At 42.5% G+C, this 20,854-nt stretch overlaps 1 protein-coding gene across 2 annotated transcripts in view; it reads left to right on the top strand.

The window, feature by feature from the left end:
* The window catches only part of btbd7 (BTB (POZ) domain containing 7), a 109,570-nt gene that overhangs the window by 54,352 nt on the left and 34,364 nt on the right, over positions 1-20,854 (top strand). The window contains exons 1-3 of one of the 2 annotated variants that reach the window (XM_071370440.1): positions 2,173-2,447; positions 11,590-11,814; positions 16,927-18,069. In XM_071370440.1, coding sequence (XP_071226541.1) covers positions 11,733-11,814; positions 16,927-18,069 — 1,225 coding nt within the window. In that variant the 5' untranslated portion in view covers positions 2,173-2,447; positions 11,590-11,732. Of the gene's footprint in view, positions 1-2,172; positions 2,448-11,589; positions 11,815-16,926; positions 18,070-20,854 lie in introns of those variants that run through there. The other variant, XM_071370439.1, reaches the window with a different exon arrangement.

Genomic DNA, 20,854 nt, shown 5'->3' on the forward strand with positions numbered 1-20,854 from the left:
TGATCGTATACAAATGTAAGCAAGGTTTTAAATTGTTTTAGTCAAACATATCTGTTTGGGCTTCTTGCGGTCAATTTGCAGTCGACAAATTATTTGTAATTATACAACGGTAGGTCTAATCCTGAATGCTGATTGGTTAAAAGCGCATTCCAGCCTGTGTCTATTCCACAAGTTACCACCGGTTAAATCTATGACGTTAAAATGCCTATTTACTCTGTTCCATCTGACTACGCAGTCCACTGTCTCATCGGCCCAACAGGCAAGTTATAAACTTGGTCTCCACTATAAAAAGCATCTAGACATTATCTCACATTTCTTTTAGACTAACATTTAGTTTTCAACAGCGGAGATTTGTTTAAACCTTGCTGCCTGTTTCTCCGACACTTGCATTTTATGGATGTATACAAAGAACTATCAATAGAAAACAGGTAAAACGAAACAAAGTGCAGCTAGTTTGTCTTTCCAGCATCAGTTTGAAGTGATTGTGTTAGCTGTGTTGTTGGCTAGCTCCTCTGAACAACAGTGTCCTGATGAGAGCACGTTAGCTTATTGTTATGGATGTATCCAAATAAATGTCTAGAAAACAGCTTAAACAAATGTAAATGTTACTTTGCTGTTATTCCGGCTGCACTGTTTGACTGGACTGTAAATTAGATGTAGTAGGCTAGCTAGCCAGTATGGCAATGGGACATTTAGAACAAACAACTGTCCTTAGAATAAAAAACTGGGCCTGGCAACTGAACCAATAGAAGGAACGACCAGCTTGGGTAGCAACCTTAGATTTGTGTCTGGAAAATATCTTGTGGAAGGATGAAATAGTATGAATAATTTCATCAAAATAACTTTTTTTTAAATGAAAATATGTAAATAAATTATTTGAATATGTTGGTAACCTGTTTGCCGGCCCTCGATTTAGTCTCGGGCCTAACACCTATGCTTCAAACACCGGCTTCTCGGGCATTATCACTTAATTATTGTCCGGACCCAAGACCATCCACTCATAAATCTAGTTGATGATCCCTGATTTAGATCCTGAGAGTATTCATGTATTTGAATACCAGAGTGAAAAATGCACTCAGACATTACAATCTACTCATGTTTAGAGCCAGGCTGTATATTGTCTGTCTGAATAGACCATGGGGAGTGGTTGCGAAAGCGAACTCTCTATAATAATATGACACAGTCAAAATGAATGGCACGTCTGGTAGTTAATATTTTACAGTGCATGGGACTCTCATTAGCAACTTGTCAGTGTGATAATGTTTTCTTTGCTCATATTTGAGTTGACATCGACAGCCACGGTCCAAATACGCAGGCAGCCCTCTGACAACTGGCAATCTGGTTGTTTTTGAGCTGTTTTCTTTTTGCTTTGCTCCCCGCTCTAAGTGGGTCTCCAGCATTGGGATGTCAAGGTTGGGGTCAAATCATTTAAATGGTCAATTCTGCAAATTAGTTGGCTATTCAAGGCAAAGACCCTAACTAAGCGAGTCAGCTTAGGGATGCACCATGTTGGGTGGAGCAGTGGCCTTGGGCCCCTGGTTCTGCCTTGGCCCGAAGCCCCTGGAGCCGCTCGGCGGGAGAGGCACTGTAGGGTGGATCAGACAACCCGCAGCTGGCTTGGTGCAGCTTGGCTCTGTCCCCTCTCATTAGTCTCACATAATCCAGCCTGCCACGGCCTTCAGGAAGCAGCCACAGACCAGGGTGCCTCGTCGCCCCCCCTTCCCTTCTTTCTGCCAATCCTGAGAAGTTGCGGAGGGCCTGGAAACAGAGGGCTCTTTATCCTTACTGATTTTTGTTGAATGGACATTGCTTTTGCTCAGTGGTCTGGTAAAGTGTTGTCCCCTGAACACTTAACTTTCACTCCCACGTTGCTGGCTCTTGAAAGTAAGAAAGAAAGAAAAACTCTCACGCTGCTGCTAAGCAAGCTTTCATTGTGCATGATTTGTAATTTGCCTATTGGTGGAAAGCAACACACGTTGAGAATGTGTGCTTGTTAGGGTATGAGTGGGATAAAAGAGCAAGTACTCTTCTGAGTGGTAAAACACTCCTTTGACAGTCTTGCGCACTGTTCTCCCTCCTATCAATTGCCTTGTTTACTGTCACTCGAGACAGCAAACTTCCTCCTCTTTATATCTTAATGTCATTGTGTGATTTGCTCCTGTGCTATGTGTTGGGGAACATCTCGTATGTTTGCTCAGGCATACAGTGGTCCCACTGCGTTAGTGGAGCTGACCTCCGGGCCAGATTAAATCGGATGTCCGGACACACCCACAGAGCCGGGCACACCCAGTGAGCGCTGATGGCAGATCCTCTCTCTGTGTTGAATGCAGTCAGGGAAAAGTTCACAAGCCTGAATGGCCTCCATCTTCAGAGATTGCGACTGTAGCCAACTGACTTAAAAAGGCAAACAGTACATCGTGGAGCTGGGATTCTGAGATGAATTTGAGGTAACCCTTTATTTTACCAGAGTGGCTGCGGATCCGACTTTTTCGGAATCATTAGACTCTAAACCTGTTTTTGCATTGTCAAAACACTAAAAGATCCGTAGATTTCCGATGCTTCTGCACATGTGCAGATCTCATTCTGCTAATGTGTTTATTCTCTACTTTAAGCACAGATAACAGGCTACTCAGGCGAATGGTCATGGTTTCTTATTTAATAAAGTTAGATGAAAGCTGGATGATATAACGATCACAGTATTCTACATAACAGAACAAAATGTTGTCATATGTTCTGAAAACAACAGGTGTAGGTAGACCTTACTGTGAAATGCTTAGTTACGAGCCCTTAACAATGTTTTTTTTTAAAGAAGTAAGGGAGAAAACAGCAGAATAGACTAAAGGAAAAATAGTAACCCAAAATAATGAGGCTATACAGTGCATTCGGAAAGTATTCAGACCACTTCACTTTTTCTACATTTTGTTACGTTACAGCCTTATTCTAAAATGGATTAAATAAAAACAATTCATCATCAATCTGCACACAATACCCCCATAATGACAAAGAATTACCTTATTTACATAAGTATTCAGACCCTTTGCTATGAGACTCAACCTGGCACCATCCCTACGGTGAAGCATGGTGTTGGCAGCATCATGCTGTGGGGATATTTTTCAGGGACTGGGAGACTAGTCAGGATCTAGGCAAAGATGAACGGAGCAAAGTACTGAGATCCTTGAGGAAAACCTGCTCCAGAGCGCACAGTACCTCAGACTGGAGTGAAAGTTCACCTTCCAACAGGACAATGACCGTAAGCACACAGCCAAGACAACGCAGAGTGGCTTCAGTACAAGTCTCTGAATGTCCTTGAGTGGCCCAGCCAGAGCCTGGACTTGAACCTGATCTAACATCTCTGGAGAGACCTGAAAATAGCTGTGCAGCGACGCCTGACCGAGCTTGAGAGGATCTGAAGAGAAGAATGGCAGAAACTCCCCAAATGCAGGTGTGCCATGCTTGTAGCGTCATACTCAAGAAGACTCTAAACCTGTTTTTGCTTTGTCATTATGCAGTTTTGTGTGTAGATTTTTGAGGGGGGAAAAACAACTTAATCCATTTTAGAATAAGGCTGTAATGTAACAATGTGGAGGAAGTCAAGGGGTCTGATTACTTTCCGAATGCACTGTTTACAAGGAGTACGGGTTAGTCGAGGTAATTTAGGTAATATATACATGTAGGTAGGGGTGAAGTGACTATGCATAGATAATAAAGAGTAGCAGCAGTGTATGTGAGTGAATGTATGTGTGTGGCATCAATATGCGTGTGTGTGGTTAGAGTCCAGTGAGTGTATATCAAGCCTATGCAAGAGTCAGTGCAAGTAGTCTGGATAGCCATTTGATTAACTGTTGAGCAGTCTTATTGCTTGGGGGTAGAAGCTGTGGTGGCTGGAGTCTTTGGCAATGTTCAGGGCCTTCCTCCGACGCCACCTGATGTAGAGGTTTTGGATAGCAGGAAGCTCGGCCAAGTGACGTACTGAGCTGTACGCACTACCCTCTGTAGCGTCTTGCGGTCGGATTCCGAGCAGTTTCCATACCAATCAGGATGCTTTCGATGGTGCAGTTGTGAAAAAAATGTAGGATCTGAGGACCCATGCCTAGGGTTGCACATTTTGGGGAATATTCAGAGGTGGAAATTTTCCTTGGAATTAACGGGAATATATGTGAATTAACGGAAATATATGCCAATTAATATTAATACACTTTAAATGTAATGTTTTTTGCATTGGATATATTTACCATATCATATGGAGACAGAAACATAAACCTTTTACCTTATCATAAGTAGACATCATTGCAAATGATTAAATCCTTCCAATATAAATAAAAAAACTATTTAGTTACGAATTTAACTTTAATAAATGAGTTTACTCTTCACATGGGATGATTTCACTGAACAACAAAAGAAAGGGAATATTGAATGATCCATCGCATCTCCCAAAAACATTTTCAACATACATTCTTAAAATGATAGTCTAGAAACTAAAGCTTTGGTTGTCTTGCTCTAGGGCTTCCATGTCTTCTCCCTGGACCCCCTCAATTTCCACCTCTTGAACATCAGACTCTGAGGCCTCATCTTCACTGTCACTTGTCAACCTTGTTGAGGATGGCTCGTTGTCAGGCTCAAAAAGCTTAAAATTTGCCCGGATGGCCACCAATTTTTCAACCCTTGTATTGGTCAGCCTGTTGCGTGCTTTGGTGTGTGTGTTCCCAAACAAGGACCAGTTTCGCTCTGAGGCGGCTGATGTTGGTGGGATTTGGAGGATGATGGAGGCAACAGGGGAAAGAGCCTCAGATCCACAAAGTCCCTTCCACCAGGTGGCTGATGAGATATGTTGGCATGACTGCCATATTGCATCTCCATACCAAAGCCCTTGCTTGGAAGTGTACTTCGCCAGACTGCCAAGAACCTTGCCCTCATCCAGGCCAAGGTGGCGAGACACGGTAGTGATGAAACCATAGTCCTTGTTGAGCTCTGCACCAGACAGGATGCTCTTGCCAGCATACTTGGGGTCCAACATGTATGCTGCGGCATGTATGGGCTTCAGGCAGAAGTCTTCATGCTTTTTGATGTATTTCAGAACTGCAGTTTCCTCTGCTTGGCGCAACAGTGAAGTGGGCAGGGCAGTACGGATTTCTTCTCTTACATCTGCAAGCAGAGTCTGAACATCAGACAGGATGGCATTGTCTCCCTCAATCCGTGCAATGGCTACTGCTATAGGTTTCAGGAGTTTCAGGCTGATGTATTTTGGGAGAGAGTGGTAAGCACACCACTCTCTCCCAAAATACATCATCCATGAGGATCCTCTTGATGGGGGTGGCCGCAATTGACCCAGCATCGTCCGGGTTGGGCTGGGGTAGGCCGTCTTTGTAAATAAGAATTTGTTCTTAACTGACTTGCCTAGTTAAATATAGGTAAAAAAAAAAAATATATATATATAATAAATATCGGCAGTCTGTGATATGACAATTTCTTGGAGAGACTCTTTCCCCTCCAGAAGACTGTCGAACATGATGACAACACCACTCCAACGGGTGTTGCTGGGCATTTTCAATGGGGTGCTCTTATTCTTCTCACTTTGCTTGGTGAGGTAGATTTTCTGATTGCAATACAGTCTGCTTTCTCTATGATTTGCTTGACCTTCACTTGAACTCTGTTGAACTCTGCATCCAGAAAATGACCAGATAAAGCATGTTTTGTTGGAGGGGTGTATGCTGGGCGAAGAACATTCAGAAATCTCTTCCAATACACATTGCCTGTGAGCATCAGATGTGAACCAGTTGCATACACAGCTCGAGCAAGACATTCATCAGCATTTCTCTGACTACGTTCCTCCATTGAGTAAAAAAAACCTTCTGATTGCAGGAGGACCATGAACTGTTGCTATTGATAAGGTGTCTGATTCATGATTTTCACCTCGAATAGAAGGACTTTTGTCAGTGGTTGCTTGTTGTGAGCGCTGAGGGAACTTTATGCGCTTGGCCAGATGATTCTGTATCTTTGTTGCATTTTTCACATATGATTTGGCATAGTATTTGCAAATGTACACAGCTTTTCCTTCTACATTAGCTGCAGTGAAATGTCTCCACACATCAGATAGAGAATGTGGCATTTTCCTGTAAAGATGAGATTTTTTTTTGTAAAAAACAAAACAAATACAATTCCATGTACGGATAAATAGTTAAGCAGTTAGATTAAATGTTTTAAAATGAAACATGTATGGAAACAGGTGAATTAACACTTCTCAGTTTGCAGGCTCACGCAAGCTAAAACCCACATGGTAGCAAAAACTATCTAGCAGAAATTGTTAACAAGTTATAAATTATTTCAACACACTTTGCTGTAGGCTACTATTTACTAGTTAGCAAAAAATCATCTATGTCACATAAATATATTCACCCCCACCCAGTATTGTAATCAAAACTTCCCAGAAAGCATGTACTCCTTGGCTCAGACAGTGTAGTAGTGTGGGCTCAATAGCATCTCATTAGTGTGCAAGATCTTGAGAATGGAAGAATGCACTGTACATGCAGAGGGCTGCAATTCCATTGAATTAGGAATAGTTTAACCAAAATATGCCACAAGACCTAGATTTGCCTTGCGTATCCCACAAAAAAGGTTCACTGTTATAAGCTAACTTTTTAAAATTAATTTAAGCAAAAGTCCCCAAATTCCCGGGCTTATCTTCCCATAAGTTTCCGATTTTTTTGAAAAGATTTGGCATGGGTAGGGTTGCAATCTCCTAAGTGGTAATAGGCATGGTTGTGCCCTCTTCACAACAGTCTTGGTGTGTTTGGACCATGATAGTTTCTTAGTGATGTGGACGCCAAGGAACTTGACGCTTTCAACCTGCTCGGTTACAGCCCAGTTGATGTGGATGGGGGCGTGCTCGGCCCTCCGTTTCCAGTAGCCCACGATCAGCTCCTTTGTCTTCTTCACGTTGAGGGAAAGGTTGTTGTCCTGGCACTACACTCCCAGGTCTCTGACCTCCTCTTTGTAGGCTATTTTAATCGTCGTGGGTGAACAGGGAGTACAGCAGGGGACTAAGTGCGCACCCCTAAAGGGGCCCCTATGTTCAGGGTCAGCGTGGGAGATGTGTTATTGCCTTCCCTTACCACCTGGGGGCGGCCCTTTGCAGCATAGTATAACATTACTGTGGCCAAAACTCAACAGTGCGCCCCACTAAGCAAAATACACAAGTATGGTATGCTACAGTTTAACGTCATCTGCTCTAACACGGAACCCAAACCGGCTACGCGCGCGCTACCGTGCATAAATGTATTTTGTCCCCCCACACCAAACGCGATCACGACACGCAGGTTAAAATATCAAAACAAACTCTGAACCAATTATATTAATTTGGGGACAGGTTGAAAAGAATTAAACAATTATGGCACTTTAGCTAGTTAGCTTGCTGTTGCTAGATAATTTGTCCTGGGATATAAACATTGAGTTGTTATTTTACCTGAAACTTGAAGAATTATCATGCACTATTGAATGGGTTGGTGTTGTTTTACGGTAACGTTATACAATGCTATTATATACGGCTCTTATGTAGAATACTGTGATCATTATGTGATTTTGCAGACACTGATTCATCTTTGATCTAACTTAATTAAATGAGCACCATTCGTAGCCTGCTCTCTGCGTGTAAAGTATACACATGAATATACACATGCTCAGAATGTGATCCACACATGAGCAAAAGCTTCGGGAAGCTCCTGATATTTGAGTGCGGTGTGTACTAAATATCCAGAAAAAAGTCAGATTGTCTGCCTTATTTTATAGCCCGGTATTTACTAGACTTCACTAGACTCTTTGCTCTGAGTCAAACCATGGATGGTGTCCCCAACATTGAGGACCATAGGGGATGGAGAAGATCTCTTTATGTTGGAGCGCTAATAGGTAACGGGGAACTTGACTGTCATACCTTCAACATGCTGTCGCGTAAAAGATTTTTCGCTTGCTTCTTAATTAAAATACATGTACACACATTGGAAAGGTTTATCAACCTAGTACAATCCTCTGGCCGTGGGTTCAGTCCTTGCCTCGAGAGATTTAATCAAAGTTGTGCCTATTTTTTAAATAAATGTATGTTCTTCACCCATGAAGAAGTGAGGAGAAAATGTTCCTGTTTTTCGTCCTTAGCAAAGAGTAAGGAAAATGAGGCTGCTCTCTGTGACTGGGTAAAACTGGCAGCCCTGCAAATTGTTTGTTGAACCAGTAATTTGGACGATTCTATGTTCATAATTGTGAGAGTGAGGGATGGGGAAAAAAGAGGTTGGGAGAAAGAAAAGGACTGTGACTATGGGGCTGTTTTCCCAGTCAAATTAGGCAATAAGTTATTCATATCAAATTCCCTCAAATGCACCCTGAAAGAAATGCAATGCCACAGTGTTCTTGGATGGGTAAGATCTGGTGCCACGTACCCGGATGTCCCCGCAGTTTAAAATGCCTGTTGTAGGACAAAGAACTTGAAGTAGAAGTTTTCTAAGACTAGAGGTCATCACGGATCCACCTGGACCTGAGACCTGATCCAGGACCCGAGCCGATCCAGAATTCTAAATGGTCTGGGTCGGATCTGATTTGTCAAGGGTCTCGGGTATATGTAGGGTATATGTAATTTTAGCTGAAGGACAGGCTACTACAACCAAGAGCCAACAGGTAGGCAAGCTGCTACTTAATATTCTGAATTTAGTTATTATTTGTAACTGTAGCATGAGTAAGCACATGCACTGCAGCCTCAGTTAGCCTAGCTATCGTTAGCTAGCTTAACTAGCTTCTCCCGGTTTGATGAAGTCCAAGACTGGTACTATGTAATCATATATGATGATAAATAACCTAGCTATGGCAGCTATAAGTCTACTAAGGCGCAAGTCGACTTGTTTGGTTGCTGTCCCTCACGCCCTCCTCCCTGCTTCCCATGCCACTTGCTCAATGTATGGCCCTTCCCCCACCTGTTAGAGCGGCACCACTCTTCCGCACGTGCTTTATCAGCTCCGCTTAGTAAAGTAGCCTAAATGACTTTTATGCTGCTTCCCTCACTCGGATTGGACCATGTCTGGATCCGACCAGGTCTATACGGAACGGGTCTAGTTGTCCTTGGGTCTGTTCGGAATGGGTCTCTATTTTAAAAATAAATGATGCATATCGGGTCCGGGTGGGAAAGCCCCAGGTCCATTTTGCAACTGGTCCAAATCCAGAGATCGTTTTTGTGATTTAACTTGTTTTTGAGAAACTTACAGCAAATCACTTCCTCATCCTTGTTTTGTAGTATGGGGGCCCTGAAAAAACATGAACAAAGGCTCCAAAAACACGCAAATATGTCCTTTTAGAAACAACACAGCTCTCAGTATAGTGATGCAGGTCTTTAAATGTTGTACATTATCTGTGTAGCCTGCTTTTACAGGTAACTGCCAAAATAATGGAAACACCAACATATGAAGTGTCTTATAGGGCGCTGAGCCGCCAGAACAGTTTCAATGCGCCTGTCCATAGTTTCTACAAGTGTCTGGAACTTCCTGTGTGGAAGCACCCCGTGCTTTCAATATTCTTTGTATCCCTCATTTACTCAAGAGTTTCCTTTATTTTGGCAGTTACTTGTATAATTGTGGTATTGCGGATAAAGTTCAGAATACACAATTTCAAAACCTCTGCTTGACAATTATTTTGAAAAAAAAAAAAACTTATGGATTTGCCCCTGCGAAATTGGTCTTCTCCCTTAGCCATAGAGGGCAAAGCAGTATGTCAGCCACTCAGCGAACAATGTAAACATTCTCAGCATCAATATGGTGAGGCGTTGAGTCAAGCGGGACAGTCACAGAGGTAAAATGAGGGAAGCATCAAGAAAGCACTGGACTGAGAATAGCGCTATCTTTGTAGCTACCCTTCTAGTTTCCTCATTCCTGCTGTGACCCCTCAACTACAGCCACTTTGCTCCCCTCTTTCCTCATTTTCTGAATCACAGTTGTCTTGTTTGAGGAAACATTTTCTATTGTGTCCCTTTTGCCAGTCAATATGGTCATCCCAATGGCAGGGCAAGGGCTCTTGATGCTTATAGCCAATGGAATGTTCTGCCTCCCACCCTCATTGCATCACTTACATAACCTGTCAGCTTCTGTTTTGGCGCACCACACCAGTCAGAGAACTAGCCTATTAATTTATTCCTTCTCTACTTATGTCACTCAAATTGATAGTCCTTGTCCCAGACAGAATTTCTCTCAGCAATTTGTGCAGTCTATGCCTTTCGCATGCAGTCATTATTTTATATTCTTGTGAAAGTTTTAAAGTAATAGCAACTTGCTTCAAAACCACACTGTCAAATTCGGAGAGTTCATTGTCTAGAAAGTTGCCTACTTATGTAAAATCCAACCCAATGACTTAATGACAAGGGTTCTCTCAGAATATTTCCACTGTTAGTCAGAAAAGAGAATGAATTAACGAACGACCATCAGCAGCTGGAATGTTTTTATTTTTTTCCTTTACTGAAATACATGAACATAGTATAGAAAAAATACTGCCTCTATTTAATTTGATACCTAGTCTATTTGTAATGCATAATATTGAATAGGTATTTCTAAAAGGGCATTCAAACTCTCAGCAGTTAGGCTATTAGATGAATGTGGAAGAAAAGTGGATGACATAGGGTATGTGACTGAAATCCCTTTACTTTAGGAATCGATTTGTGAAAAAGTAGCCTTAGTCAGGCTAATTCCTAAAGCATTATACTATCACATGGCATTTTACCTACCTTGTAGAGAGGCTAGTTCTGACTGTCAACAGTAGTGTTTTGAAAACCATGCCTTAGGCTTAAACATTTTTTTAATGAAAAATGCAGTCCAGACACAAGCCACATATCAGTCAAAACATACATGAAGGGTACCCTCGCATTTTGTCTGAGCCATGAAATTGTGTTCTCCATCTGCTTCCATTCCTGCTCGGTGATGACAAAGTGCGGCGCTAACCCAAGTGGTGGTAACCCAAGAACTCCATCTATGTCTCCCCTCCAGGGGATTTCACAAATAAAAACAATTCACTTCGGGGTGAAGGAGATGGAGAAGCCTATGCCAGCATTTTGCAGAGTGGTCCACCCGCCATATGCTTAGAAGTTTTATCTCGTTGAAATTTCCAGAGAGAAATGCCTCGCCTGTTAACGTAGCAAGAGGGAAGTTTAGCCCTGATGTCTCCCAAAGCTGCTGAAGCCAGGTTACCCCCTGGGCAGTTTCTGGCAGTGCTAGATTGGACTGTAAAATTAAACATAAATATCAGGATGTAGCTATAGCCTCTTTGGGGAAAAAGAGCTTACAAATGGTTTTATATTGCAATATTTACCCCCCCCCCCCCCTGAAAGGCTTTAACTCTTAGGCTACTTGCCAAGCAAACAGCAGCAGAAAAGTTTTGGTTTGGATTTCTGGGGACTGACAAGCTCTAGTCACTCTAGTGAGGGTTTTCCAGTATTTCCATAAAAATTTAATATTTTGAGGTTGAAAATGTATCTGAGCAAATTAGTGAGTACAGCTCCTGTGTTGATTTTATATTTTTGGACAATGTGATAGCCCTAACTAACAAACTGTTCCTCTTTACCATGTCTCTCAGGGATGGCTGGTAAAGCTAGACTCCATGAAGTCCTGGCTCTGAGTCTGTCCAGGCTCTGAGTGGAGGCACTTTCGCTCGGGCAGAATGAGACTGCAAGGGTGGCCCCAGCGGTCCATGTGAAGGGGAAGTGGAAGAAGGAGAGGATGGGTGTCAATGCTTCCAGCTATCCCCATTCGTGCTCACCCCGATTTGGTAGCAACTCACAGAGCCAGCAGACGTTTATAGGTGAGTGCTTCTATTATATGTATCCCTTATACCCTCATGCTGGAGACAAGGAATCCAATGCAACACACTTCTAAACTAAATGTGAAAATGGAGCCTATTGGCTTTATAACAACTAAGGTCACTCAGAATATTCACTGCAGAACAAAAATGGTGCTTCACAATAGGTGACTGAATGGGGGTACTAATGTATTGTTGCCTACTTTTATAAAAAATAAATAGTTGCGTAGTAGCTTATGTTTTCTAGTTTGTTTGGTAAAACAATCAAAGATCAACAGTCTTTTGGTTGAGAGAAGTCTACTAAAAGGCAAAGCCAAGGCATTAATCTCGTTTTTCAAAGAGCTCTTAACCCCCTAGAGTCAAAATCCCCATCAAAATCCATCTATAAGCTAGAGATCTTTTTATTTATTGGATGCGTCTCAATCCACCGCATCCGCCGATATCGCCCTTCCGCATCTGCGGTGGCAGAGCTACAGTGGTTTTTGTCAGACCATGAGATATCCCAAAAATCTGTCTACTCACGAAATCGTCTGTAGCGCCCGAACGGTTTGGCCTATAAAATATTATGTCAGAAAGATGACTCGATAGAAAGATGAGACTCTCACGAACACGATGGTGTTCTCCGTTTTGCGCTACTACCCCTAACAAGCGTCACAGGACTTGTCTGAAGTCGGTACTGCAGATCTGCCCATTTCTGTCTGTAGCGTCCGAACAGTTTGGGTTACACATTAAAGGCTTCCGCATGCTTCCTAGCCAAAACAGTTTGGGAGAGTTCGTGCATATATTATGAAGACATTTTGTGACGTTTTGGACTTCGATATTTTTTTTTTTTTTGCTGTTCAGGCACTTTTTTTTTTCTTGATGCAAGCTGAAGTCTGTATCCGAAGTCTACGCCGCTTCGTCGGTGATTGGTCAACAATAGAGATTCTTCAATAAAGCCTGTTGTCATTCAACGAGAGACGACTCATTTTCATGCACATTTTTTAATTGAGAAATACTGCATCAAACATATTAGTTAGATGTAAAATTATGTGACTTAGATCTCCTCTGCAGAAACATCAAAATTAATTAGTTATCTTACATTAATTCTAACTATTTTGAAGAAGTGTATACTGCTATGGTGTCTCAAAATGGACAAACGGTACTATTGCCACTTTCTCGTTTCTCAAGCGAAGGTCTTTTAACTTCTTATGGCTGCATCCCGCTACCGGGATCAATATGACAACAGCCAGTGAAAGTGCAGGGCGCCAAATTCAAACAACAGAAATCTCATAATTAAAATTCCTCAAACATACATGTGTCTTATATCATTTTAAAGGTAATCTTGTTGTTAATCCCACGAAAGTGTCCGATTTCAAATATGCTTTTCAGCGAAGGCACTACAAACGATTATGTTAGGTCACCACCAAACCACAATAAGCACAGCCATTTTTCCAGCGAAAGATAGCAGTCAGAAAAAGCAGAAATAGAGATCAAATTCATCACTAACCTTTGATTATCTTCATCAGATGACACTCATAGGACTTCATGTTACACAATACATGCATGTTTTGTTTGATAAAGTTCATATTTATAACAAAAAATCTGAGTTTACATTTGCGTGTTACATTCACTAGTTCCAAAAACATCAAGTGATTTTGCATAGCCACATCGTTTCAACAGAAATACTCATCATAAATGTAGATGATAATACAAGTTATACACATGGAATTATAGATATACCTCTCCTTAATGCAACCACAGTGTCAGATTTCAAAAAAACTTTACGGAAAAAGCAAATCATGCAATAATCTGAGACGGAGCTCAGAACAATAGCCAAATTAGCCGCCATGTTGGGGTCAACAGAAACCAGAAAATACATGATAAATGTTTCCTTACCTTTGATGAACTTCATCAAAATGCAGTCCTAGGAATCCCAGGTCCACAATAAATGCTTGATTTGTTCGATAATGTCCGTTATTTATGTCCAATTAGCTACTTTGGTTAGCGCGTTTGGTAAACAATTCCAAAGTCACAAAGCGCGTCCACTATAACGTAATGAAATGTCCAAAAGTTCCGTAACAGTCAGTAGAAACATGTCAAACGATGTACTGAATCAATCTTTAGAATGTTGTTAACATACATCTTGAATAACGTTCCAACCGGAGAATTAGATTGACTTCAGAAGAGCGGTGGAACGGAGGTCCTCCTCATGTGAACGCGCATGTGAAAGCATGGTCAGCTCGTGGCAGACCTGACTAATTCCTGTCTTCTTTCGGCCCCCTTCACATTAGAGTCATCAGACAAAGTTCTATTGACTGTTGACATCTAGTGGAAGCGGTAGGAAGTGAAAACTCTTCATAAAATATTCTGTAATTGCCATTCGGCGGTGAGTATACATTTACACCAGCTGGGGAGGCAGGGCTCGAGAGAGTAACTTATTTTCCTCACCATCCCAGAATCGTCCTGAAGTGGAATTTCCACCGTCACAAATTGAAGATGAACCATCCCAAATTAAAATACAAAATACAATATAAGAGTACTACTGGAGGGCTGCCGATTTTGTTTATTATCTGAAATAAAAAATTGACCGCTATCGACAGGGGGAAGGGGGGTTACGAATACACAATAGACCAGAATACATGCTACCAGATAGGCATATCCCAGGTTGTTTCTGGGGCCATGTATGTCACGCAAGGCTATACAGTTCTTAAAAGCATGAAATGTTGTCATGCAAATGGCTTGCCAACAGATCAGACATGGATGATTATGAAAAAAAGCGAGTAGACCCGATCCTAAGTAATTAAAATGCACCAACATCTTTCATTTTTATTCAGTCTATTCTACAATGTAAGGTGACAATTACTGTCCATCTCCTCAACATATGCTAACTGGTAGAGCGTCTAGGCTACAACACAATAAGATCAACTCAAACTGCAATGATTAGACTACTTACCTCCGCAAACTCGCTTTGCTCTTTCTCAAAAGCGCCTCTGTATTTTGGCACCTCACCAGTTCCAGTCCATGGGAATATTTACTTAAAGCCAAATCTACACTGGAGTTGCTTACTAAGAAGACAGTGGATGTTCCTGAGTGGCCAAAAGTTACAGTTTGGACTTAAATCTACTTGAAAATCTATTGCAAGACCTGAAAATAGTCTAGCAATGATCAACAACCAATTTGACCAGGATTGAATAATCGCAAATGTTGCACAATCCAGGTGTGGAAAGCTCTTAGAGACTCACCTAGAAAGACTCACAGCTGTAATTGCTGCCGAAGGTGCTTCCACAATGTATTGACTCGGGTGTGAACACAATTTATTTTATTTTTTTAATTTGCAAAAAATACGTTATTTCATTTTGTCATTATTGTGTGTTGATGGGTGAGGAAAAACAATCAATTTAATACATTTTTGAATTTAGGCTCTTTCATAGTCATCGATGAAGTGCTTACTACACACACATAGATTGGCAAAATTGTCTGTAGGAGTGTTTCATCATATTTCCTTCTGCATCTGTCTGTCTTTCAATGGAAAACAGTGACATTTTGTGCCTTCCCTAGATATCTTATATAAAGTGCAGCCAGGTACCCCCTACTATAAAACTCACATCTGTGACGTCAAGTTCCAAGTAAGGCCATATACGTCTGAGTTGCCCCATGAGAGCACACATGCAGAGTTGTTACCCATCTCCACTGTTGCAGTCAGCCACATGAAATAGTGATATAAACTAATTGCAATCATTTAGGTGGAAAAGTACACATTTCCTGGCTCAAAACCAATAGTACTTTTGATAAAAATTCAAATTGAATTCATCCACAATTCGCAGATTTCTTAATCGCTCTTTGACTGACAATGGAGCAAAGCTACCAGTGCACAAAGAGTTACGTGACCCGTTTTTGTAGCTTTCCAGTTTTAGAATGCAGGGAGAGAGGGGGGAGAAGGCAAACTCCACCTAATTATACTGGGCAAAAATATAAACGGAACATGCAACAAATTCAAATTCAAAGAGTTACCCTTCATGGAAGGAAATCAGTCAATTGAAATAAATAAATTAGGCTCTAATTTATGGATTTCACATGATTGGGCAGAGGCGCAGCCATGGGTGGGCCTTGGAGGGCATAGGCCCACCCCCTGGGGAGCCAGGCCCAGCCAATCAGAATGAGTTTTCCCCACAAAAGGGCTTTATTACCGACATAAGAACTCCTCAGCTGGCGTGGTTGTGAGGCCGGTTGGACATATTGCCAAATTCTTTAAAACAACGTGGAGGCGGTTTATGGTATAGAAATGAATATTAAATTGTCTGGCAACAGCTCTGTAGGATATTCCTGCAGTCAGCATGCCAATTGCACGCTCGGTCAAAATTTGAGACATCTGTGGCATTGTTGTAAAAAAAAAACAGCACATTTTAGTGGCCTTTTTATTGTCCCCAGCACAAGGTGCACCTATGGCAAAGGATAAATGCTCACTAACATGGATGGAAACAAATTTGTCCACAATTTCAGCTAAATATGCTTTTTATGTAAATGAAACATTTCTGGGTTCTTTTATTTCAGCTCATGAAACATGGGACCTTTGCATGTTACGTTTTTAATATTTCTTCAGTACAGTTTCAAAACATGGAATCACTTGGGACATTTTGGTTTTTAGGTCAACTTCCTCTTTAATTGTTACCCAAAAATTATTTCAAAAATGGTTAATTGGATCTTTTAAATAAGATTGTTTTATAAGATAATCACCAAATTAAAATTCAGCAGTTTTTTTTTGTCATGGCATGGGGCCCCCATTGATTTTGTTATAATGTTTGAGTCACTCAGATGGAACACGACATAAACCATGGCAAAATGTGTAGAATAGCAGGAAATTGGCTTTAAAGGGGCAAAATTTGTCTCTGCGGCCAAGAGGGCGCCTCCATTTTTCGGGTTGGAAACATTTATTTATTTATTTTTAATCCTGAAAAAACCCTGAGTTAAAAAGTTGATATCTTATCTCAGTCAGGGAGTTGCCCTAAAACCAGCTATATATAACATGAATTCTAAGTTGGCTCATCATTATTTATTTATTATTATTAAATCTCATTCGTAAACCACTACTCTATTGGTCACCCACCGATTCTGTATGTTACTGTCTCCTTTCAGGGACATCCTCTTATGGCTCCCAGGGCTATGGAGGAGAGGGGAAGCTCTACAGCCTGGAGTCCGGCCCCGAGAAGCCCCAGGACAAGAAGAAGAAGAGCTCGGGCCTAGCCACGCTCAGGAGGAGATTCATCAAGCGCCGCAAGTCCAGCCGCTCGGCCGACCACGTGCGACAGATGCGCGAGCTCCTCTCAGGTTGGGATGTGCGTGACGCAAACGCACTGGTTGAGGAGTACGAGGGCACAGCAGCTCTCAAGGAGCTGAACCTGCAGGCGGGACTGGCGCGGGCTGATGCCCGGAGCCTGCAGCGCGACCTGGCCGCCCTCTACCAGCACAAGTACTGCACGGACGTGGACCTCATCTTCCAGGATGCCTGCTTTCCTGCGCACCGCGCTGTGCTGGCTGCCCGCTGCCCCTTCTTCAAGACGCTGCTGTCGTCGTCGCCAGGCTACGGTGCTGAGGTGCTCCTGGACGTGGGCACAGCGGGCATGGACGCGGCCATGTTCTCGGCACTGCTGCACTACTTGTACACGGGCGAGCTGGGCCCAGAGGTGGATGCGCGGCTGCGGAACATGGACGTGTTGGTGCGCCTGAGCGAAGAGTTTGGCACACCCAGCTCGCTGGAGGAGGACATGCATGGCCTTTGCGAGCACATGTGCTTCTACGACTCACTGCTCAGCTTCTCATCTGACTCAGAGCTGGTGGAGGTCTTCAGTGCCGGGCCAGCTGTTGGGGTAGCAGCTGGGGGAGGAGGTGTAGGAGGAGGACCGGTCATCCAAGGACCCGCGGACGAAGAGCTGCGCGCCCACAAGGCGGTCCTCTCGGCCCGCTCTCCTTTCTTCCGGAACCTCCTGCAGCGGCGCATCCGCACCGGCGAGGAGATTACAGAGCGCGCTCTGCAGACACCCACGCGCATCATCCTGGATGAGTCCATCATCCCCAAGAAATATGCCCGTGTCATCTTGCACTGCATGTACACGGACGCTGTGGAGCTAGCACTGGTGCTGAGGGGAAGCCCCTCAGCGGGGAGTCTGGGGGAGGTGCAGGCCCTGGTGGCCGGAGGCAGGGGGGTTGCCAGTCGTGCTGAGGAGGCAATGGAGCTCTACCACATTGCCCTCTTCTTGGAGTTCAGCATGTTGGCCCAAGGTGAGTCTCGGAGCCCTGATTTGCTCCCTTATGTATCCTGTTCGCTCACCTCACCTCACCTTTTTGTTTACCTAATGAATTCACAAGCTTTTTTTAGAGGGAGGATTGGGGGGCTGGGAACTGGGGAAGGAGCGGCTGTTGTAGCACTCCATGCAGTGATTAATGTAGTAAAGGAATTCCCTGTAGCTCTTAAGTCAGATGTTAGCACTTTCCTTCCATTGTGGCTCTTTTTGGTACCAGTAGACATCCAACTCTTCTTTAGGGAGGAGGGAGTACAGAGTTTCAACATGTCTCGACGTTGCAATCTCAGTGGACGTTGTTGTTGCCTATGTTTTTTTTAATGGCCTCAATGGTCCGACAAATTGTACAGGCTTGATGGACATCTCCTTAAGAGTTTGGGTTTCAATCAATCGTGATGTAGCTTTGTGTTTACGACCCTCTTGGAAATAAATCTAGGTAAAGACTGACACACACATACACCTTTTGGGCATTGGAAGTAAACACTTAGGCCTTATTCAGAAATCACAATGCTTAGCCTATCTCCTCTTATTCAAAAAGCTGGTTGAGAATTGATTAGTCAGAGAGGAGGATTTTTAGTTATGTGACCCTCCTCCCTGGGGCGGCAGGGTAGCCTAGTGGTTAGTGTTGGACTAGTAACCGAAAGGTTGCAAGATTGAATCCCCAAGCTGACAAGGTAAAAATCTGTCGTTCGTAGGCCGTCATTGAAAATAAGAATTTGTTCTTAACTGACTTGCCTAGTTAAATAAAGGTAAAATATATCTATTTTTTTACCTTGCCAACATGAATGATACTTAATCCAGTGCAGGTTTGATTTAACTCGTTTCACTTTATCGATGGATTTTATTTTTGCTGTTTATTTAGGGAATCCACCAAGACCAGCACAGCCATGCTGTCCCTGACATTTTGAGGTAGACAATGAAACGTTTCCCTAGAAAGCAAAAAAAAATAAGTGTTGCTTTCAGGTCACAGTACAATCACTGCCGATCTCCATGTAAGGATTCAGTTTGCCTGTGTCCACCAACCTTTCAAGCCTCCCCGTCAGCATCGATAGGTAATGGATATCGATCTGACGGTGCCCTGTAAGCTTTTCTATTATTTTCTCCTCTAGCTTTTGGTTTTCAATTCGAAACATCCCATTCTGCTAGTGACAGCAAGGCTAGGCAAAGCAATCATTTGTCATTACATGAATTTAAGGATTACTTCAGATTTTCACTTTCTCAATGGAAAGTTTTAATGTGTCATAGTAGACATAGTTGTGTTTAAGGAAGGTGGATGACAGGGCAGAGTTATGGGTGCAAAACAAGACGTCAAGAGGATTGTGGTATTTGGAGTTTGTCCCTCCACAAAAGAGTTAATTACATTTACATTTGAGTAATTTAGTAGATGCTATTATCCAGAGCGACTTCGTTGGTGCATTCACCTTAAAGCTAGAATCCTTAGTTGCTACATCCATTTTTGGACCTATAAATTAATGCTATATAGGCTACCCATTGATTATTGAAGGATATCATTGAAATGCCTCATGAGTTGTACCCAATCACAACCCAAAATATGTTTGTTATACTCCAATGTTTGTAAACAAAGTAAACATAAACAAAAAGTGTAGCTATAGCCTCAAAACATGGTTAATACTATAATGTTGATATCATTGATGGTCAGTCCTTGCGTACATAGCTCTCACTTTGAATTTGAGTGGTTACATTTCTCTAGGCCCATCCTCAGCATTTTACCAAAACACAGGTGGGGTGACCGCTTTATTGTTAAATCAGGGATTCCAGCTTTAAGATAACGAGGTGATACAATCCACAAAGTTGTAGTACATTTTCCTCAATAAAGACGTTATCAGAAAAGTCTGCTAGTATAGAAAAAGACTTGCAGTTATTTTTTTGGGGGGGACGGGACTGAGATGTCTTATTTAAGATACTCTTTGAAGAGGTAGGGTTTCAAACGTTTTCAAATGTTAGGGATGTGACAAACTGACAATTTTTCAGCTGCATTGTGAATTCACAACGTTGCTGCCAGCAACGGTTTGTGTCTGTCCTTCCCTTTCAGATGGTTAAGAATTGTACCTGGACTACCATTACTGTACCTCAATTTCACCTCCCAAAGTTAGCATTTCATTCTTAACTTCTCAAAGTTTTGCCATACAGGACTTGGCTGGTGTCCTTGCCTTTTTCTGCCATTTTTACAACTGTTGACGACAATGACATAGTGGTAGAGAGTCGACTTCAAAATAATTAATTCCTTGCACGTCGTCTCCTACTATTTCCCCATTCAGAATTTTTGGAACGGAGACTTAGTTGCCATACTTCCAAGAACACAAACACTTGCAACTAAGCTATCAAAGGACAGAGAGAGGGGGAAGGGGCACAGTATAGGCAGATCGACCAGCAGGCACGCAGTCAGAACTGTGCACTAGGCCTATCTATTGACTTGCAGTGTCTCACAACTTCAGTAAAGCAGGGCCTATCATTTTTTATTTAACCTTTTATTTAACTAAGCAAGTTAGTTAAGAACAAGTTGTTATTTACAATGACAGCCAATGACAGATGCAGTGCCTTAGACCGCTGCGCCACTCTGGAGCCCTATTCAATGAATAGGCTAGGATATTCTACACGCAACAGACCGAAGACTGAACACACACTTGCATCATTAGCGAAGAGAAAGAGCAGGTGAGCCAGCGTAAGAGGGAGAGGTGGGAGCAGGCAGAAAGAGCTGTGCGCCTATGTCTTGGTAATCTGTATCTCGCAATGTCTTGTCTTGC

The sequence above is a fragment of the Salvelinus alpinus genome, chromosome 27 (assembly GCF_045679555.1).
Source record: "Salvelinus alpinus chromosome 27, SLU_Salpinus.1, whole genome shotgun sequence".
NCBI classification, from domain to species: domain Eukaryota; kingdom Metazoa; phylum Chordata; class Actinopteri; order Salmoniformes; family Salmonidae; genus Salvelinus; species Salvelinus alpinus.